Here is a 23087-nt window from a genome sequence, read left to right as displayed (position 1 = left end):
TCTCCCTCATAGTTACTCATGTACCACATCTTCTCAAGATTCGTGGAAGAAAACTGAACTGTGGTCCACAGTATCTTTTACTCTCACCTGTTCACTTAGTGATTGGTAACTCCAGTTACTAGTCTGAAAAGTCTAGGACATCAGGGCTGTGTTGCCCAGTGTTATTCAAATGCCTTGGGTAACTTCTAGAGGCAAAAGTCTCTGAAGAAAGAAAAAACTGCCCAGTCCCCAAAGGAGAGCTGCCTAGCTCCAAGGTGACATCTACAAAGATGAACTCAACACTTACATCCTGAGAACTCTTGTCTTCCTCCTGGCACTATTCTCAGAACTCCCTGTCAAAGCTGGTGGGTTACAACGAAAGCTCAGTTGCACGTGCTCAGAGTGTTGGGAAACAACTGCAAGGAAAGTGATAGCAGTCCTTACCTGCTGGTGGTAGGAGTACAGCTGGTTTTCCTTTTCTTCCTTCTGCTTATCTGTTTATGTGACTTTTCTACCCCTCACCCCACAAAAAAAATCCCGTATTACTTTGTAATAAGAAAAAAAAAAAATCACAGTTGTTTGTCATTGTTCAGAAGGAAGTATATCCTACTGTATCCATATACTTCACACATGGTGTCATTCTATTGTTTATATCGAAAAGATAATATTTTGTTAATTTCTAAAAGAGAAAATCTATTAGGGAGACAATAGCCTGGGTTTTGGCGACAAAGGGTCTTGTTTTAAAATCTTAACTCCTCGCCTTACTATGCTGGGATGAACTAGCAAAATGTATTTAACCTCTCTGAGCCCTAGTGCCTTCCCCTGTAGAAGGGACATGACATCCTCGTGGTCTGTGCTTAGTACATTATACATGCTCAATAAACACTTGCTATTTTTCTTCTCACCCCAACCCTGAGATCTCAGAAAGTATCTTTATAGAGCAACCAATGCACATTTCACAGAATCTTCAGAAGGAAACTGAGCGTCCATCCTACCTGACTTCTCTGGAATCCTGTCCACAGCTTCCCTGGTCAAGGGTCCCTGAGCCCTGGCAGAACACTGCCCACTGCTTCCCTGGAAACAGGTGGCCAACTCCATTGTAGGACAGGTCTCACCATGATAATGATGTGACTTGCTTTTTATTTAGCTACAGTTTGACTATGAAATTCTACCTACTGTCTTATTCTAACCTCTAGGCTCTCAACAAAGAGCTAGCAGGCTCCGTTTCCACCCCCTAGTCCTTCAGCTGTTACATAGCACCAGTACTGAGCAGGGTCATTGCGTAAGGCAGGGCTTGGGCTAGGCATGGCAGAGACTTTCTTAAAGTGACACAAAGCAAATTAGTAACCGAATCCTGCCCTGGGCAGTTGGCAAAATTTCTTACCTCTTATGCTGCCTGACCGCTCTGCCTCCAATCCACTCGTCAGTATCTTTCTTCTCCACCCAATGCCGACCTCCCTTTCCCCTTATCCTTTGTAAAGGGGGAGTTTTTTATTCCTGCGTGGAAGCTATAGGTGAACAAGGTGATTGGGAAAACAGTTTTTGCTATTTCTATCACGCCAGGTTGGGAAAGAGATAGAACTGAATGGAGTAGCAAGTATAGAAATAGAGTAATCAGGCAATAAAATAAATAGTTATTCTGATTTTGTCCTTTAAAAAATTCCTGTAGGCCTGAGCTCAGCAATACCCAACGAGACCATCACATTGTTATTTTCCTATTGAGGAAAACAGAAGCTCTTTCAAATAACTCTTTTGCACACTAGGCTTTCAGCAGAAAAGACAAAGACACGCACTGTAGACCATTAAGTCCTCAGGAGACATGATTTCAGCTAGGATGCAACTCAATTTTACAGTGATTTCTAAAGAGCCTGGGGGAAATATTTCCTGATTTGTGCAGGGCCATTTTCAGTTTAAGGTGCAGTCGTCCCAGATGCTGTTTGTTCCAGCCCTAGGTTCAACTGCAGCAAGGCTGAGTGTCTTGTCTGTGCTGGTGGATTATTAACAGAGGTTATTGGTCGCCATGGCAAAATCGCAATGAACGTAATCTTATTTATGAGGGTGCAGAAAAAAAAAAAAGACTTCGGGTCAGGGAGAACGTATAAATGTCCATCGCCATCGAGGTTCTGCTATATTTGAGAAGCTAAAGCGACTCCAAGGACACCGTTCACAGGGTGATCTCGCTTCTCAGCTCCAACGTCTGGATTGACCTGGGGACAATTATTACGCCTCCGCGGCGGATAACTCAGAAGAGAGCCTGTAAAGGAGGCATCGAGGGGGCTCATAGCGAGACCTGCATCCTACCTCCCCGGCATGTGCACTGAGAGGTGTGCCAAGTGCCTGGGCAGCACCCTCATTCCCCTCGCTGTGTCTGGCTTCCTGGCTCACCTCCTGCTATTTTTCCCTGGAGGAAAAGTGATAGACAACAATGACCACCTTTCTGACGAGGTCTGGTATTTTGGAGGAATATTAGGAAGCGGGGTCTTGGTGAGTAAGGAAGCCTTAAAATCTCCCCAAAGGAGATTTTCGCTCCATCCTTTTAAAATTGGGTACTTACTGAGCAGGAAGAGATTTAGTTGCTAACGAAAGCCCAAGCATCGCACGATGAAAAGTCAGCACTTTAATCTTTTCCCTTCCGCATTGGGACTTGCCAGAGGCATGTGCACTAAGTTGACTAAGTCATGAAATCCCCAAGCTTAGGCGGGCAGCTCCCATGGGGCAGTTGACTTCCCTGAACCAAACTGAGAGCCGCATAATATCTTTAACAAGATAATGCTGTGGTGGGTGCCGAGTTGAAGAGGTTGGGGAAGGAGCACGCATTTTCTAGTTAATCGATTGACTAAAACCCACCAAGAGAAGGAGGTGTCTGTGGGTTCCTCTTCCACTCTTGTGCTAATGATTTCTTTACCCCTTGTTTCCAGTAGCAGTTGGGGACCTCTGGTTTAGAGAGAGAGAGAGAGATTCATGTTTCATGCCTACTGAGGACAAGTTTCTTATCCCTATCCTAACCCACCATGTAAATGGAAACTCGGGGTGTCATATCTTGACATCTTGCCTTGGAGCTGCAGTTAGGCCAGCTAGAACCTAAAGACTCCATAATACTACCCACCAGCCAGGCTCCGTTAGCTCTTGCCGTCCTCTTTGGCCACCGAGTCCCACGTTGCGGATGTAGTTGCTCACACAGGCAGGCAGGCTCGGGCCCCCCCTTCGCATGCCAGACCAGACCCATTCTGAGGTGCTTCTTTTGCTGGTAGATGATCTTCCCTGCGCTGGTGTTCTTGGGCCTGGAGAACAATGACTGCTGCAGGTGCTGTGGCAACGAGAGCTGTGGGAAACGCTTTGCGGTGAGTTGGGGGGCGAGGGGGGAGGGGGGAGGGGCAGCCACCAGAACTGCTCCGGGGCGCACTGCCTCCTTGCGCTGGGAGTGGGGATGAGTTACCGGCCCCAGGCAGGACTCTGGGGGCAGCTGGTACAGGGATGAAGGTGGGATTCTTGCTGATGCAAAATAACAATAATCATAAAAATGTAAAACCCTTCTACTTATAGGGTATAAGTACCATTTAAAATGTTACAAACAGGCAGGGATATCAGAGTTGGAAAACTGCGGTGATGCCATGTAAGGAATGCGTGCTCAGAAGGCAGAGATGGGGGCTGTGACTCTCCCTCTGCCACTTCGAAGCCCTGAGACCTTGGGCAAGTCACTTCCCTTCTCTGGCTCTGCATTGCCTCATCTGTAAAGGGGAGCTGGGACAGGATAACAGATGGTAACCTCCTCTCCCCGATAGTCCCCTAAACTCTCCATCCACACCACTGCCAGCTTCACTGCTTCAGAGGCTCAGCAATTCCCTACCTCTACCTGGATTTTGCCTTGGGCCTTCTGTTTCCTTTCTTGTTTCCTGCAGCCATCCATCTTTAGTGGGCAAGCTAGACAAACTAGGCTGCACCATTCCGAGCTGGAGTGGGAAGAAGGCTGGGAGTGGGGTTGGGTTCCATTTCCGCAACTGGGGTTCTCTCTGCCGTCCTCTGTTCATCTATAAGATGAGGAAGGTGGACTAGATCAGAATGTCCCAAGTACAGACAAACTCTGCTAGTACACAGATGTGCTCTATCTCTCAATAACATAGAAAGTTAATTTTGATTCTCCTTCAGTCCTCTCGATTCTATCAAGAAAACTCTAATTTTGATGGAAATGTCTTTACTATTTCTAATCCTTTATAATCTCCCTTTCGACCAAGTCTCCAGCTCCAGGAATGCAAGAAACGTTAACTAGAAATTCAATAATATTTTGTTTTTGTGAGTTAATGATTCTAGTTTTTCATTCATAGAGGTGATATAAATGAATAAAATAGAGAGTTGACTTAAAGAAAAATATTGAGTTCAGGTACATTGATGTGGCAAAAATGAAGAAGGATGAACTGGAATTACTGGCTGGATGATGAGTAAGACCAGCTCCTGCTCTAATTTCCTGAGATTCAATTGTCCATCTAAGAGAACCCCGATGATGAATTACGCACTCTTACCGTAACCTCTTAAAGGGAAAGGTGTAGCAATTTGTCCTGAAACAGAATCATCTCTAACATTTCCTTCTCATCACTATTTGTTCAGTCAAGTAAAAAATATCTATTGACTACATATGAAGGGCTGAGGCTGGTGCACTGCAAATACAATGATGCTTTTCCATGTGAGATCGAGGATCATTCAAAGAGAATGTTCTCACCTTTTTAACACCATCAAGCATTGGTTATTATAGCAACATTTAAAATCATCATTTACAAAGAGATGTAAAAATCAACCACAATTCATTTGCTACAATTATGTAACATGTGCCATATATAATATTTTACTAGACTTAATTATAAAGGAAAGGAATAAATATGTAACTCATTTTCTCTTTGAAATGTAATCCCACTATACCTGTGGATCTGGGGGCAATAAATTGGAAACAAGAATTTGAAAACAATTAGCAATTAAGAAAGTTGGATGAATTGGTTAGAAATCTAACAGCTCATTCCCTGGTGCTGAGTAGAAGTCTGAAGATTAGCCAGTATAAAGCCAGGGTTTTTGTTTGTTTATTTCTTTTGTTTTTAGGTTTATACATAACCAAAGTGAGATGCGGAACAATATTCAAAGTATTGTGCAAAGAGTGATTTTAAATTAGATTTATATGAAGTCCAAGAAGAGGCAGAAAAGTCACATTTTTACAAGCACTGTTGAGTCAATACAATCTGCCCAATTCTAGTTGTCTGATTGGGTTTCCTCACCCCACGGGGGCCATCTGCCCTTGGTGTGGGTTGAGGATGACTCCTCCCGGCCACTGGCTGGCTGTCCACAAGGGTAGTGCCCGTCAAAGGACCAGCTCTGCCAGCTGGAAACAAAGACACAGCCAGGGCTGCCCTGTACCAGGCGTACCACACTCTAGGTGGCCAGCAGAAGGATTTCTTGTTTGGGGTTCATTTGTTTGTTAGCTGCCAACTTTTAAAAGTAGAGAGATCTCACAAAAAATATCTAGATACCTTACTTCTTTTTCGAAAAACAAAAAAATAACCTGTTACTCCTGGGCCTCCATTTTGACACAAAAACGGCCTGCACTGGGCGTGACTGAGCTCTTCACCCACCCCTAAGGGCCACTGGGTTCATGCCCCTGCTTTAGAGCCAAGTTTCCTTAAGGTTCTGAGGTTCTGGAGCAATCATCAGTTTCTAAAGTAAGGTATTTACAAACATTTTGTCAGACAAAAAGAAAAAAAGCTGCAGCATAATTTGATTGGTACTATAATGCTAAAGGTTTGAATTAGTTTTCCAAAGGCTCACAGCCATCCCCTCCAGTGTTTAAGGAACACTGGGCTTCTGAGGAACGTGGTGTAAGAAATCCTGTTGGGCAGAAAGGTCTGTGAGGCAGGAACAGACTAGGCCAAGGGCTGCTGAGCTAAATACTGCGGCTGTCTTCACAGCTTTGCTCTCCATCGTTTGTTTCCTGGTCTCTCTCTCTCCTCTCTTCTTTGCTGCATCTTTCTGGAATATTCCCCAGAAGTCAGCTGCATCATTCTCTTCCCTTTCCTTGGGTAGTAAAACCAGGACATATGAATCAATAGTGGAAGCAGGATGTGATGGCTGTAGAGATAAAGCAAGACAGTGAGCTGGGGAAAAAAAAAAATCTTGAGGTCACCTAATTGATAGTTTCGTAGTGAAACTAAAACATAGAGGCAAACTCTCCTCTGAGGCAGAGCAAGACTGAAACCCAGTCCCAGGGATCTGCAATCTTTTAAATAAATTAGGGTAAATGAGAGTTGAGAAAAGGGAGCCCTGGGGCAAAAGCTATGAGAGGAGGGTGACTTCCAAGGTGGACTTTGGAAACCCTGGCCTGGGTTTGTAGTTAGGTCTCAACCTCGTTCTCCAAAACTGGAGGTGCCCTAGCTGCTGATCTGTGGTTGGTCAAGGTCTCCTGCCCTCTAATCCTTAAAAAAAGAAAAAAATTTGAATCTCAGGGTCCAATGGGACAGCTGATTAATTTTATCAACGCTTTTGTGTTAAGTATATTCTTTAATAAGAGCCTTTAGAAGACCTTGACCTTGACTCAGAAGAGTGTCTCTAATAATGGGCCTGATAAAGGAGATATTTAGGGGTAGGCTGGCATTTCAGCATTCTGAAAGTATATCAGGCCGATAAAGACCCCCCCGCCCCCCAACCCATAGGCAGGGTCAGATGATTGACAGACCTGTTCTGAAGGAAGATCTTGAATAGTTCATAAATCAGTCTATTCACTGTAGAGTCAGCACTTCTCCCCATGACCAGCTCGGCTCACCAGTGCCCCTTAGGGATGCCTCCTGTGTAAGTACTTCTGCTGTCAGTACTTCCTGAGGCCAAGAGCACAGCCGCCTCTGCATTCCTTGGAAGGACAGCCCGTAGGAGGGGGATGTAAGAAGACACTTCTTTTGAAATAACAGATTATCTTAAAAGGAGAAATAACGTATGAAACCCTATTTCTTCAGTAAATATTTTCTTTGCTTCAAAATCCTCTGCTGTAAAATGGACCGTGGCAGTTGCTACCTTTCGTAAGGACATTGCAAGAATGGGGGAAGAGGTTGCAAGCCTTAGCGTGCAGGGCAGGGGAGAGTAGTAGCAAGTGCCTGGGGGTACTGAGGGCACATAGGTCCTCGATAAATGCTTGTTGGATGAATGAAGTAAACGAACGCTCTGGGAGGATTTCAGGTGATTTCCGTACTTGATCAGGCTCAATTCTCACAATAGCCCCTAATGAGTTAGGCATTAAACTTCTCATTGTATAAATAAGGAAACTGAAGCTCTTGCAAGTTGAGTTTCTGACCACCACACCCGCGACGCCCCTGTCTGTCTTCCGGGCTTTCCAAGGCTGAGGCAGAAAATACAGGAGGACATTCACGTTTAAGCGAGAAAACACTTCAAGTAATATCTATGTACCTCTTAGAAAACTTGCTGAGAGGAACCTTCATGCCCACCAGAGGTGTTCCCCCAACATGTTGCCACTACCCAAGCCTCAAAATACCATGTCTCCGAACCACCCACCCTTCCCCCCTTCTCAGCCCCCCGCCCCTCCTCCATTTGCTTCAGCTGACGCAGTACACACCACGGACCAGGGCAGAGCTGGGATCTCATCCCACATGGTCCGCCTCCAGAGCCCGGTAGAGGGGGAGGCCTTAAAGCTGACACACGGGGAATTCGGGAGCATCTCCTTCCGTTTCAACGGAAGTATTTACAGCATATACATTAACACATATTTCTTTAGAAATACAAACTGAACATGAGCGCTGAGCAACCATAAGACAGTCAGCCTGTTTACTTTTATTTTTCTCCCCAGAGCTATACTCTCTGTATTTCTGGAAGGTTAAAGTATGTGAGGCTATGATTATTAAAACATTATAATATAACAATGACACTTATCAAGTGCTTGTTAATGTCATGGGAAATGATCCAAATCTTGGAAATAGGTAAAAGAGATTTCTGGGTATCCCCACAGTGAAGTACCAGGCATCACCTACCCCACCTGGGGGTTATCTGATTTGCTAGACAATGTGTACATTTGATTCCCTATTTCCTATTTTTGATTAGTTATCTTACATATTATGATCTCTGGGAGACGGGTAGTTATTATCAAGGCTTATTTTACAGAAGAAGAAATGGAGATCTTAGAAAGATGACCTTCCCAAATTCATGAGGGAGGAACCAGGACTCAAACCCAGATCTGTCTGCCTGTATCCCACGTCCCTGACCACTCCACTACACAGTAGTGTCCCCCTTTCCTATTTATTCATTTAGAATAGGGAAAACATGTCCACAGTACAAAAACTACAACGGAAGCCACACATTCCTGACTTCAAAGTGTGGCAACGCCCTTCCCCAGAGGTTACCAGTGTTTCCAATTATTGTGTCTCCTTCCAGAAATATTCCAGGCCTTTTGCCTGTTTAGTTTAAAAAACACCAACTTGAAGCATCTGCTCCCTGACATATTCAACTTGATTTCAATAACTTCTCTTTTAACATGAAAAGTTTTGTATCATGAAACCCATGATAAATGGAATGTACTTCATCTCATTTTAAGATTGATAATAGCTCAGAGTAGTAAATTTAGCAATTTTTTAAAGACTTCTGAACACGAACTGACTTAAAACAAAGTGACATAAAGAGTACCTTGCTTCATGTAGGTCATCCATTCTGGAAAAGTTATGAAAAATTATTTAGAGTATTTTTTTTTATTTCAAGTTGAGGTATTTCAAATGTGAATACAAAAACAAAACATACTACCTGTAGCTTTACGAAATTGTAACCTGATGCCATATTTTCTTCAGAAAGTTTTGTAAAGAAATAAAACCTTATTGCTTCAATTGAGGGTCACTGTCTTGCCCTCCTCTGTTATACATCCCTCCCTCCTGCGAGTAACCGTAATCAGGGAATCAGTACAGCCCATATCCATCCATTTTTTTTTAACTTTTACTACCAAAAATCAATCTTCCACATGTTCTAGACTGTACTGTCCAATACAGGAGCCACTACCCACATGTGGCTATCGAGCATATGAAATGTGGCCAATCAAAATTGAGATGTACTAATTTCGTTCTTTTACGTGTAGCTAGAGGCAGGACGGGAATAAAAGTGCAGACCTACTAGAGAATGCACTTGAGGATATGGGGAGGGGGAAGGGTAAGCTGGGACAAAGTGAGAGAGTGGCATGGACATACGTACACTACCAAACGTAAGGTAGATAGCTAGTGGGAAGCAGCTGCATAGCATAGGGAGATCAGCCCGGTGCTTTGTGACCACCTAGAGGGGTGGGATAGGGAGGGTGGGAGGGAGGGAGACGCAAGAGGAAGATGTGGGGATATATGTGTGTGTGTGGCTGATCCACTATGTTGTAAAGCAGAAACTAGCACACCATTGTGAAGCAATTATACTGCTATAAAGATGTTATAAATAAATAAATAAAAATAAATTTTTTTAAAAAAAATTGAGATGTACCTGGGACTTCCCTCGCTGTCCAGTGGTTAAGACTCTGCGCTTCCACTGCAGGGGGCGTGGGTTCAATCTCTGGTCGGGGAACTAAGATCCTGCATGCTGCAAGGCTTGGCCACAGAAAAAAAAGAGAAAAATTGAGGTGTACCATAAGTATAAAACACATACCAGATTTCAAAGAACCGGTAAAAAGAAGAATGTAAAATATCTCATTAGTAGTTTTTATATTGATGACCTGTTGAAATGATAATATGTTGGATATGCTGAGTTAAAGGAAATATATTATCAAAATTAATCTCATTTTTTTAAACCTTTTAAGAAGTGTCACTAGAAAATTTTAAATTATGTATATGGCTTGCATTATGTTTCAGTTGGACAGTGTTGGGATAGAGGTGCTTACGAGGGGGACTCTTCGATCAAGGGGAAAATTATCTCATTGCTATTTTATATTAACTTGGTTTTTCATTTACTCAGACTTGCCTAAAATGAGGACTGTTTGCATCTGTACTCACTTTTTGTGTCTGTAAACATTTGCCTGTGACACGTTCCAGGAATGATATCTAAAATCCTCCACTCATCTCACACAGCAGGAATAGCACAAGACAGATTTCTCCTCTCATTACCAGCCAGTGGATGATGAAATCCGGAGTTGCTTTAGTCAAAGGGGCCATCTGGAACCACCCACCCCTTTCTTCTGTTTGCCACCAGAAACCGAGGCCAGGGAGGCGGGGGCCTGGGTGACTGAGGAGGCTGGAACCCTGGTTTCCGCAGACTTCCAAACTGCCTTCCTGGAAAAGTGATCTTTCTTTTCTATTACAGCAATTTTAGATACTCTTCCATTCTTAATAATCAATAGTTTCATGATTCCTGACTAATAATTAGGACTCAAGATCAGAAGGTCAAATGAGCAAAAAGATTTTTTTTTCTTATCTGTCGTTTTATTTCTGTGAGAGAACCAATGTCATTCACAGAGAAATTTGCAAATAACAGAATATCTGGTGCTAGTGGCAGTGTGTTTTCTGTGTGTGTGTATTTGAAGAGGTGGTAGGTACAGGATACTAGACTGGGAGGGAGACCCAGTTCTTTTTTTTTGTTTTTTGTTTTTTTGAAGTATAGTTGCTGTACAATATTATATGTTGCAGGTGTACAATATAGTGATTCACAATTTTTAAAGGTTATACTCCATTTACAGTTACTATAAAATTTTGGCTATATTCCCCGTGTTGTCCAATATATCCTTGTAGCATGTTTTATACCTAATAGTTTGTATGTCTTATCCTCCAACCCTATGTTGCCCCTTCCCCTGAGACCCCAGTTCTTTTTTTTTTTTTTTTTTTTTATGGTACGTGGGCCTCTCACTATTGTGGCCTACCCCGTTGCGGAGCACAGGCTCCGGACACGCAGGCTCAGCGGCCATGGCTCACGGGCCCAGCCGCCCCGCAGCATGTGGGATCCTCCCGGACCGGGGCACTAACCCGTGTCCCCTGCATCGGCAGGCGGACTCTCAACCACTGCGCCACCAGGGAAGCCCAGACCCCAGTTCTTAATCTAGCTCAGCAACCTTTTAGAGGTGTGATTTGAGAAGGTCACAAAAGCATGGGCTTTGGAAACAAGTGGCCATGGACTGATCCTACTCCCACCACTTTACTCTTTGTTTGACTTAGAGCAATTATCTTAATTTCTAGTAGTCTCAGTTTCTTGTCTGGAAAATGTAGATAATCACACCCACCTCACAGGTTTGTTGAGAAGATTAAATGAGATAATACATCTAAGGCTGTCACAGAATGAAGCTCTTTGCATTATCTAGAAAGTGAGATGATTGCACTAGAAGGTTTTTGAGATCGTCATATTTGTGAAAACATAATTATAAGAATATTTAACCATTTATTTAGTGGAAATTCTGGCTTTTGAACACTTTTAAGCAATTTTAAGATGAGAGACCCTTCCTTCATAGAATCTTCTTTTTTAATTGAGACAATCCAAATCCATCCCAAGGACCACATGTCAAAAATGTTTCCAGACCACTCAGAGCCTCACTCTGAAAGGACAAGAGGTAAAACATTAGGAAAAACTGACCTGAGCATAAGCTTTCAATTGCCCTACTGGAACGTTCTAGCCATTCCTAGATTAATACCAGCTGTGTCTAACTAAACAGCAAGTTGATTGGAGCATGGAGGTAGCTCAGAGACAGAGAAGTAGCTAGATAAGCTCTCGTTAAATTGGAGCAGCATCTCCCAAAGTGTGTCGTTGCAAGGGCTCAAGGGAAGAAGTTATAGGCTCCTATGAGATCAGAAAACTCTGCAAATTACAATACATACCCAAATATAAGGTGAAACTTTGTATAAAACCACCTCTTATTTTCCCAGAAAGCAGTTTCAAAAAAAGTTATTTGACTAACGTGAATATATGCATAAGCGTTCTGTGATATATGCATATTTTAAAGCACATGTATAAAATATAAAATAATTTTAATATATTGATTTTGAAATATTACTTCTTTCCTCTCATTTATTTTAAAATGTTTTCATGTTTTTTGACCTTAATGTCTTTGCTCCCACTAAAGACACCACTGGAGCCATCAAAAGTTTCCCACAGCACATCTTTTTTTTCCATTTAATGACATTTTTGTATCCATGTATGATGCTGTCAGCGGAAATGTCACTCAGTCATAAGTATCAATTCAGATAAGACAAAGACAGTATTCAGACATCCCTCTTGCAAGTATATATTAATGATCCCCACAACTGTAAACACTAAACATACTTATATTAGAATGCCCGTTAAAAGGCTTGTTAACTATAATCTCTGGAACTAGGAATTGTGAGGTCAACTTTCCTAGAATAGTTAGCAAATCTGTGTTAAGAAGGAAATGTTTAAATAATTCTGTCATCCAACAGTAATTGGGTTGTTTCTGACTAATGTCTTTCCCACACAATACCTGTTTGTTCAAATTTGAGGAAATGTCCTATTACCTGATGGATGAAATAAGGGCACAGCTCTAAAGCAAGTCCCTCACTTTTGAGGGATAATTTGAGAGCTAATAATTTTCCTTACATTCCAGTATACATAGTATATCCCCTCCTTGGAGCTCCATACATATTAGCATATCACAAAGATTCTTAGAAGTACAACAGGAATGAAACCTATTTAACTTTATACAATTCAACAATTTCCAAAATTATTCAACAAGACATCCTTTGGAAAAGAGATTGCCTGTTCTAACATGATAAAATGACCCAAATTTTAATTTACTTCTGACCTAGATTATATTCACAATGTTCTTGATGGTGGGAATGGGTTTAGGATACCCTAGGCATAAAAATTAAGAGGAAAAATCTAAATAATGAGTATATGAACTTTAGTCATTGAAAATATCCAATAAGTAGTTATCCAGTGCCTTTGATAAGCTGGGGAGGGGAAAAAAAAAAAAAAACTGTTGGTGGTAGGGGTGGAGTAATGTCCTAACTATCTCCAAATAACCCACTGTCCATGGCTTCAAGGAGTTTGTCCTCTGGCTGGGGAAGACAGACATAAACAGCTATGCAGTAATGTGTTATATATACTGTGCTATGATGGGAGTTGATACAATCTAGAGCCCTGGAGGTGGGAGATATGGATGCTGAAAACTTGGCCTCTGTTCACCAGCGCCAAATTGAATCTCTGAGACAGAGTTTTGTGTGAAGTAGAAAAGAATAGCTTTATTGCTTTGCCTGGCAAAGGGGAACACAGCAGGCTCATGCCCTGAAAAACTGTGTCCCAAACCAGGAGGATTTAGTGAGGAGTTTTATAGCAATGGTTCAAGGGCAGCTTTGCTGATAAGGATCAGGGTGTATGCGGGGCCTGAACTTTAATCTGATCTCAATGGTGTCCTGATGAGCTTCTCAAGGTTATCAAACTGTGACATTCTCTGGAATGAAGAAAGCTAACATCTTCCATTTGTTGAGGGTTTTAGTTCTATAAAGAGCTCAAAGATGTTATTATGTGTATCCCTTGAGATGGAACCAGGACCTTGCCCCAAGGCTGAATTACTGTTTCTCGGCTATTCCTCCCTTGTCTCTGCATCCTCTCCATTCCCTGATTAGCAACTGTTCACATCTGCTCTTTGGGATTCTGGGAAGGTCATGGAGGCTAGAGTCTGTTCCCTACAAACAAGAAACAGGGACATGGAAAGGCTTCCATGCCCAGGAACTCCACAGGGTCTTGTTCTCTTTCAATATGAAGAAGGGAATGGTCAGTTCTACTTGGGAAGTCAGACACGGTGCATGGAGCCAGAGCTCAGTCTTGGAAAGTTGCATCAAAAATACATTTATAAAAAAAAAAAAAAAAAATACATTTATAGGGACTTCCCTGGTGGCGCAGTGGTTAAGAATCCGCCTGCCAATGCAGGGGACACGGGTTCGAGCCCTGGTCCGGGAAGATTCCACATGCCATGGAACAACTAAGCCCATGTGCCACAACTACTGAGCCTGCGTGCCACAACTACTGAAGTCCATGTGCCTAGAGCCCGTGCTCGACAACAAAGAGAAGCCACCATAATGAGAAGCCCGTGCACCTCAACGAAGAGTAGCCCCTGCTGGCTGCAACTAGAGAGAAAGCGCGCACACAGCAACGAGGACCCAACGTAGCCCAAAATAATAGATAAATAAATAAATTTTCAAAAAAAATACATTTATATATGATATGACATATGATATGAATATGAACCCCAGCTAAATAGATTACACAGATTCCAGTTGCCCAGGCACAGTTAGATCCTCTCTACACTCTAACCCCACCCTCAAACCCTCAAATATATACTGTAAAAAGATTGATAGTAATACAGGGAAGGGGGAAGAGGAAGTATCTGACATTTAACTTGGGTTATCACATCTAACTTAGGTAGGCTTTATCATGTCCATTTTATAGATGAGAAACTGAAAGCCAGTCATCACACAGAGAAAAGTAGCAAAACTGAGATTTGAGACTGGGTTCTGCTGACTTTTAAACTCTTGTACTTTGCACTACACCTTCATGTCCCAAAGCAATAGAGGTGATCATTTTCCACCTCTATTTACAGAATTATTAATGTTTCCACATTACTCTCTAATTACTGTTTAGAATGGACATTGCCTCTCTAGACCCCCCCCTTTTTTTTTTTTTCTCATCTCTAAGAGGAAGTTAGCCTGGATAGGCTCCAGGATTGTTTCTGCCTTTTATATTCTATATTCTATCTTGATTTTATAATTTAAAACAAAGATGTAGTACAATCTATTTTTCACTAACTAATCTGTCATATAAAAATATTTAAAAGAACTGGAATCGTTGGGCTTGTGTAACCCAAAGAAGAGAAAACTAACAGAGGGGGGAAGGGGTGGAGAGATGTCATATAGAAAATATTTTTGTGTAAGATATAAAATATCTTCAGATATTTTAAATGTTGCTACCACATGGAAGAGAGGTTGGACTTAATCTTTTTGAACTCAAGGAATGTAACTAGGACTGATGAGGAGAAATTCTAGACTTCTACCCTTTCTCATAAGCAGAACCTTCCTGCCACATGAGGTCCCACTGTGACCTAGCCTCAGTGAGATGATTGGACCACAGAACTGAAGATCACTTCCCATTCTAAGATTCTTTGATTCTGTAATAGACTGGTCTTCCATATTAGGCCTGTGAAGGACAATTTGTTCTTAGTAAGGTTAAAAATCCTGGTTCAAAGGTATCAAACCATAACTAGCACTTGGGTCATCAATGAATAGGTGAAAAAGACGGGGATGGGGTTGGAGAAAGGGACATGAGACACCAAAATTCATTCTAGGAGACTCCACAGGCCCCATTTCCAGTAAAAAACTGGCTGCATACCCCGTAACATCCCCATATTCACCATGCTCAATAACAGGCCAGTTAGGTGTGCTGTGTGTAATCTCTGGACACCTTAAGAACCTGGCGGTCTCTCTCCTTCTCTTTCAGATGTTCACCTCCACAATATTTGCTGTGGTTGGAGTCTTGGGTGCCGGATACTCATTTATCATCTCAGCCGTCTCAATCAACAAGGGTCCAAAATGCCTCATGGTCAATAATAGCACGTGGGGCTACCCCTTCCTGGACGGGTAAGGTACACCCTTCAATGCTCACATGTCACCATTTGGGGCACCAGCAGGTAAAGGCCCACGGGTGACACCGTTCAAGGTCCTCCATCTTCAGTTTACAAGTCTCAGGCATGTTGCTCCTTTGAGGCAGAGCTGGAGTTGTGGGGTGAAGTTACACAAGATCTCACCTCTAGGTGCTCTTTTGACAGACACCAGGAGAAATAATGGAAGAGGGCACGTCAGTTGGCCTGAGGGAAGGAGGTTGGTGGCGTCACCACTTGCATTCAGACATTTATTAGCGGGCTTCCCTGGTGGCGCAGTGGTTGAGAATCTGCCTGCCAATGCAGGGGACACGGTTCGAGCCCTGGTCTGAGAGGATCCCACATGCTGCGGAGCAACTAGGCCTGTGAGCCACAACTACTGAGCCTGCGCGTCTGGAGCCTGTGTTCCGCAACAAGAGAGGCCGCGATAGTGAGAGGCCCGCGTACCGCAATGAAGAGTGGCCCCCGCTTGCCACAACTAGAGAAAGCCCTCACACAGAAACGAAGACCCAACACAGCAAAAATTAATTAATTAATTAATAAACTCCTACCCCCATCTTTAAAAAAAAAAATTTATTAGCATCAACATGAGGCAACTAATAATATTAATAAACAGGGAGCAGTGCCTTCCATTGAAAATCTTATAATAGAAAACGAGAATGACTACTCATTAAGCTCAAAGGCTTCCACTAATACCCCAAATGATGGATAACTAAACAATCTCTTAAGGTGCAGATTTATGGAAAACGACCTTGAAAACACTGTAGGTTCTTCATGAGAGTTATTGTTAATAGAACTCATTAAAGTAACAATATTTTCACAGTACTTTGTAGTTTAGAAAGAACTTTTTAAAAAATAAATTTATAATTTAATCTCTACAACAACGTCAAGAGGTAGTAACTCCCCACTGAGGCAGACTGAATAAGTGTGATGTGCTCCAAGTCTCACAATTAGTGGGCAGCAGAGACAGGGAGCAAACTCTCGTCTTCTAACTTCGAGTATTATTAGTCTTTTTATATTACACATCCCTCTGCCCCTAGACCGCACTGCTCAAGGCAGTAGACAGTTGCCATACGTGTGTACTTAAACTTAAATTCACGTAAATGAAATAAAGTTTAAAATTCCTCAATCACACTAGCCATATTTCAAGCACTCAGTAGCTGCACACGGCTATTAGGGACTATATATATAGGTATATATATATTTGTGTGTGTGTGTGTGCGCGCGGTACGCGGGCCTCTCACTGTTGTGGCCTCTCCCGTTGCGGAGCACATGGGCCATGGCTCATGGGCCCAGCCGCTCCGTGGCATGTGGGATCCTCCCGGACCAGGGCAAGAACCCGTGTCCCCTGCATCGGCAGGCGGACTCTCAACAACTGCGCCACCAGGGAAGCCCCTCAGCTTTTTTTTTTTTTTTAACACTTTCTAAATAATGTCTTTTTTTAAGCAGTACATTTCTTGTAATTGAATTATAGTTGATGTACAATATTACATAAGTTACAGGTGTACAATGTAGTGATTCACAATTTTTAACAGTTAAACTCCATTTATAGTTATTATAAAATATTGGCTGTATTCCTCGTGTTGTCCAATATATCCTGTAGCTTATTTTATATCTAATTGTTTGTACCTCTTAATCCGCTCCCCCATGTTGCCCCTCCCCCCTCAACTTCTTAATCTGTGTATATGTTCATTCATTCAGTGAATATTTCCTGGGGCATTGTTCAAGAAAACTAGCACCTCCTCGTAGGATTGGGAGGGATGATGGAACGCAGCTAGCCCAGCGCCCAGAACACGGGCAGGACCCCGTACATGAAAGCTGCTCATTTACTGAACACTCCCTGTGCTGGAACTGGGGACAGAGATGGGGACATGGTCTCCACCCTTGTGGATGTATAGTCACAAAGAGAAGACAGACAAATGGACAGATGCGGACAGCTCAGGGTCCTGGGCACTGTGTACCAGAAGGAACCAGAGGGCTGGGAAGCACAGAAGGGGTACCACAGCCAACTGAGGGCAGGAACATCAAGGGGTCTGTCTCAGAGGAGTTACCCAGGCAAAGCCCTCGGGCTCCCCTGCTCCTTCCTTCAGCTCCCTTTGCTGCTGGCAAGAAGTGAGTTGTATGAAATCCATGGTGTTCTACTCTGAGGCTGATGGAATTACTGCATCTCAGTTGGGACCGCCCTTCACAATGATGAGATTCAGTGGGTTTAAACTGCCTCAGCTCTCCTCATGTCACAGAATGTGGAAGCATGATTTAGCCTCCAGATCCATGAAAAAATTAGGGCCCTCTCTCACCTGGGGTTGGAGGGTTGGACGCAGCAATCATTTCCAGAGATCTGAGACTCTCAGAACCTGAGAGTTTGGGGGGAAAGAAGAAGGGCCTGTGGAACAGCTATCCGTGAGGGTTTGTAAGGGGTGAGGCAGCAGCTGGAGTGAAACTGAGAGGATTTCTCCACCCAAACTCAATCCTTGCTTCCAAATTCCCCCGTGAGCGGTTCAACAATATCACCACCAGGGGGTGGTGTCGTCCCACCGCTGGACAAACTCTTCAGCCGAGGGTCCAAACTGGGGACTGCCAATTACTTCACCTTAGGATCTTTTCTTTATAAAATGTGCCTGGAAAATATTGTCTTTTTGTAACCTCTTATAATCATCAAGTTGAAAAATTGTAAAGATAGGAAGGACTACATGGAAAAAAACAGAATGGAAAAATGAGTGTTTTAAAAATAACATAATGGGGGCTTCCCTGGTGGTGCAGTGGTTAAGAATCCACCTGCCAATCTTCCTGGACACGGGTTGGAGTCCTGGTCCGGGAAGATCCCACATGCCGCAGAGCAACTAAGCCCGTGCACCACAACTACTGAGCCCACGTGCCACAACTACTGAAGCCCGCGCGCCTACAGCCCGTGCTCCACAACAAGAGAAGCCACTGCAGTGAGAAGCCCGCGCACCACAACGAAGAGTAGCCCCCGCTCACCGCAGCTAGAGAAAGCCCACGCACAGCAACGAAGACCCAACGCAAACAAAAATAAATTTTAAAAATAATAGTAACATAATGAAAAGAAGTCTTATACAACCATACATAGGTATATTATCTCAGTGAAATTTCACAATTGTGAGGTTGTTCTCAGCCCATTTTATAGATGAAGAAACTGATGTGAAGGCCGGGGGTGGGGGGTGGTAGGTGACTTGTGTGAGGAATACACAGCCAGTGAGAGGAATGCTTGGGTTCAAACCCAGGTCCATCTGAATCCAAAATACCAGCCTTTTTCTTTTAGACCAGACTGCTCAGCTTAAATAAAATAATAACAATATTAGGGCTTATGGAAAACTTACGATATGCTAGGCACTGTTCTAAGTGCTTTACTAGCGTTAACTCATTCAATCCTTATTTAACCCTATGATTTGATATCGTTATTCCCATCTTACAGAGAGATACACAAGTCACACAGCCAGTGAGCTGCTAGAACCTGTATTCTCATGGGAAGGTGAATCAATGTGATAAACGATGTTTTATTTTTCAATCAAGAGCGAAAGTCTCATTCTTTCCTTTATCCCTTCTGCTTGACTAAACTCTGGGGTATCTTCCATCATTTCAAAGATTTTTCAAAATCTTAATACAGAATGTATCTCAAATGAATGTGTGCTGATGCATTGGAGGAATCATCAGAGACGGATCGTCAAAATGATCTAAAAACAATGAGGTGGAGATGACTTTAGTAGTCAGATGGAGAGTTTCCTCTTGAGGCCTTGAAAGGAGAGAGGACACGTAAAGGAAGAGGGAGAGACCAATTTGTGGCTTTAAGAACGTGAGAAGGAATATAAAGATGCAGAAATTTTACCCGCTCTACCCTCATTGTTGTCTTCAAGATACCACACTTCACATTTCTCCTTCAAGGCACAATGCCCTTGATATTGCAGTGGACTCCTAATGTATATATTGTATAAATATATTGCAGGTTCTCCTATTTCAAAGTTTTCATAAAATGTGTATTAAGGCAGCAGATTATTTCTTTCTTCTAGTTAATTAACTCTTTTTGCAGGTGGAATCCCTACATCTTCACAAAAATATAGCTGAGTCAGTTCACAATTTGGCTAGAAGTAGGCCTTAAAAGAATCGAGCTCTTCCCTTTAACTATACGACACAACTGTACTTTACATGGCTTCACACGGCCACTAGACGTGACAGATAACTTACCAGAAGTCCAAAAGGTCCCTAAGGACAATAGTAGGATAAAGGCCGTGAACATTTGTGAGATTCTGCTCCTGGAGTGTCTTCATTTTCATTGCCCCTTAATAGATATTAAACTTACCCATCCTCCTGGTCAGCTCACGAAAATCACTCTGTCACTCAGTAGCTGTGTGAGCTGGGGTAAGTCACTTAACCACTCTGTGCCTCAATGTTCTCATTTGTGAAATGGAAGAAAAGAACCATAAGTTTCTGTGAGAACTAAAGGAGTGAATAGGTGTTAAATGTTCAGAACGGGGTCTGGCACCTTAGTCTATACTCAATAAAATTGTTAGGTATTGTTTTTAAAAGTGTTGTTATTATGGGATTTTTTTTTTCTCATGGAGCTTATATCTTGGATAGATAGTATTGCAGAAGAAAAATCGTTATGGTGACTTTCTAACCTAGGGTATTGCACACTTTTTACCAACATCTCCTTTTTTCCTCATGTTCCCGACAGAGATTACCTCAGGGACAGGGACTTATGGAGCCAGTGCGAAAAGCCTGACAACGTGATTCCCTGGCATCTGACCCTCTTCTCCATCCTGCTGATCATAGGGGCGGTTCAGATACTTATCTGTGCCATCCAGGTGATCAACGGCCTCCTGGGGACCCTGTGTGGAGACTATCAGTGCTGTGGCTGCTGTCGGGTGAGTTGGGGTCTTTGTCTTTCCTTCTCGGCACGCAGTGAGGGAAGTTCTGCTCTCGGTGATGCTAACGTACCCAGGCTGAAGCTGACCAAAGTTTTCAGTCTTACCCCTACTCCACATACATGTAGAAGTTTATGATGATGTTTACATGAAGATCCCCACAGGAAGTGGACATCTGTTACAGGCACATATTGTCAGGAATACGCATCACGGTCTGTCCCCAAATGTTTTATTTCCTAAATAGATCTAGAAGTGGGTTAAAGTCGTCAAGTAATATATGGAAGGTTATTTTCTTTCCCTTGGAAAAGATATAGAAGAGAAAAATCATTCTTAAGTGCAAAAAATAAAACGAAATCATTTTGGAATTTACTCTCCAAATAAGACTGTAAATGATCAACAATATGAAAAATACAAATAAACCTATGGACAGTAGGACAAGGTGATTATTTCAACTACTGAGCAAGCCAGATCAGTCAATTATTCATACACATAAAGTTATTTTAAAGCACAGATTGAAGTATGAGGAAAAAAATTAAATAGAACTTGAGAGTTGGGGACTTCCCTGGTGGTCCAGTGGTTAAGACTCCGTGCTTCCACTGCAGGAGGCACGGGTTTGATCCCTGGTCAGGGAACTAAGATCCCACATGCCAAGCAGCACAGCAAAAAAAAAAAAAGCATCCATGTTAATAACAGAAGGCTCAGTACATTGTACTGAGGATGGAAATCTGTGTGACAGCATATCTTCAAGGAAAGGAACACAGTCTCTGGGTTTCACCTCCCCAGGTTCTCTACTTATGAAGTCCTGGCTCCTCTACTTATTAACTGTGGCTTCAGATACATCACTTGAGCCCCATATCAAAATTAATTTTAATAATAAAATGATGGAAAATAAAATGAAGCTTCCACACCTATAGCCTAAGCACAAGTTAAGTAACAGATTAAAACTCTGAAACAAAGTCAGAAAAGTACAGAAAACATTCAGTAGGTAACCAATAAGGGGTAGGAGTAATCAGGAATAAGAGGGGTGATGGGGAGGGGAAAGGGAGGGGAGGAGAAAGCAAAGAAAAAAAAATGATGTTGTAATTAATTAACCTTTTCTACCTTCTAGGGAGATGGACCAGTCTAAACCTCCATGATGAGCTGCTCTAACTTAATGGTGTGTGAGAAGATACATTAAACTTATTCTTCTCTTCTTGGGGTTGCCAATTCCTATCTGTTTCCTAACTGACAAAACTTAGGGAGGCCAGAGTTATTCCTTCTCCTTTCCAACCAGGTCAGCTCACCTTAGAGTTTCATGTTAGTTTCAAATAAAAAATAGTTTGGCCACTTAAGTAATATTTATGAATCTTTCAAATTAGCTTCCTCTTAGAATCAAAGAGCAGGTTCAAAGCAAATATTTCATAATTTTTTCTTTGAGTGAAAAATGTATAAGGTCACATGTACTGCCACACTGCTTCTTTGTATATGGAGGTGTTAATATCGTTGGGAGTTTTACAGGAGTCAAAGGAAGAAAGCACATTGAAAATGAGAAGCTAAGACCAATTTTTATTTTTAAGATCTGTGGGAAAAAAGAATGACTGATGGATCATAAATAATTTTTATTTGTTTTCTTTTGTGCTAACATGTTTGAATTACTTGTAACTAATCTTCTGGGCCTGCCATCATTTGCAAGCGTTTCCTTGTATATATTAAATTGAAATCAGAATTCAGAGGTAATAAAGATTGTGTGCTTTTGGGGAGGTTAGGGGCAAAAGATTGAATGAATAACACCCTCTTTTCATCTTTTCTACAAATGCTTCCTTTGCTCAAACAAAAAACAATGTTTTTAAATAGCTGATTTGGGTAATAATTTTGTCAGCCTATGTATGACCCAGGATTAAGATAATAAGTGTTATCAGTTCTACATGTTATGTTGAGACATTAGCTTTGGTTTTATGAGTCAGGCACTAATATGGAGTCAAATCCATTCTGTTGATTTCAGCTCAAACCCCAACTACCCACATATCAGCTTGGGGATCCCGGGAAAGTTGCTTTCTAAGTCTCAGTTTCCCCATCTGTAAAAGGACTACTGAAAGGCAATCAATCATCAAGAAATTTTGGAATCCCCCAAGGGTGAAACAAAGAGGACTGTGGGATTGTCTATCTGACTGATGTATAATACGGAGGATCTTAGAGGGTGTCACAAGCTAGAGTCTCACTTCTGCTCCTGCCAAGCTGATCGGCTGCACTATGTAAATTAGGCACACCAAAAACTGGGTTTCTCACAGTCACCAAGAAAGCAATTACTAATCATAGTGCTGGCCACTGGGGGCCGGGCACTGAAGACCCAAAGAGTTACATGCTGTAATTCTTCCCTTGCTATATGAGAACTCTGAGGTCAGAGAGTGCGTCTGGAAGTTGCTTAAGTGGAAGGAAGAAAGGCAGACAGATAGGCAATTAAGATCTCATTGGCAGAACTATAAATACAAACACACACATACACATACACTCACACACTTACACACAATGTGTTTCAATTCAGTTTAGACCATTGGTTCTCCAACATGGCTGATCATTAGAATCACCAAGAAAATGTTCTAAAGTTATGATTCCTGAACCCCAGCTTAGACCTACTGCATCTGAAAATCTAGGCGTGAGGCAGG

The 23087-nt window shown here is 42.3% G+C and overlaps 1 protein-coding gene across 1 annotated transcript; it reads left to right on the top strand.

Moving 5' to 3' along the window:
* The first annotated feature begins 2041 nt into the window (after positions 1-2041).
* TM4SF4 (transmembrane 4 L six family member 4) lies at positions 2042-21638 on the top strand. The gene is made up of 5 exons (XM_082839412.1): positions 2042-2463; positions 3231-3320; positions 15406-15545; positions 20256-20445; positions 21554-21638. The coding sequence occupies exons 1-5, from the start codon at positions 2290-2292 to the stop codon at positions 21569-21571; spliced, it is 612 nt and encodes a 203-aa protein (XP_082695538.1). The 5' UTR covers positions 2042-2289; the 3' UTR covers positions 21572-21638.
* The last annotated feature ends 1449 nt before the right edge of the window (positions 21639-23087 follow it).

The sequence above is a fragment of the Leucopleurus acutus genome (genome assembly GCF_964270905.1).
Source record: "Leucopleurus acutus genome assembly, chromosome: 5".
In the NCBI taxonomy this organism is placed as follows: Eukaryota; Metazoa; Chordata; class Mammalia; order Artiodactyla; family Delphinidae; genus Leucopleurus; species Leucopleurus acutus.
The sequence above is the reverse complement of the archived record's forward strand: the minus strand, read 5'-3'. Positions and strand labels throughout refer to the sequence as shown.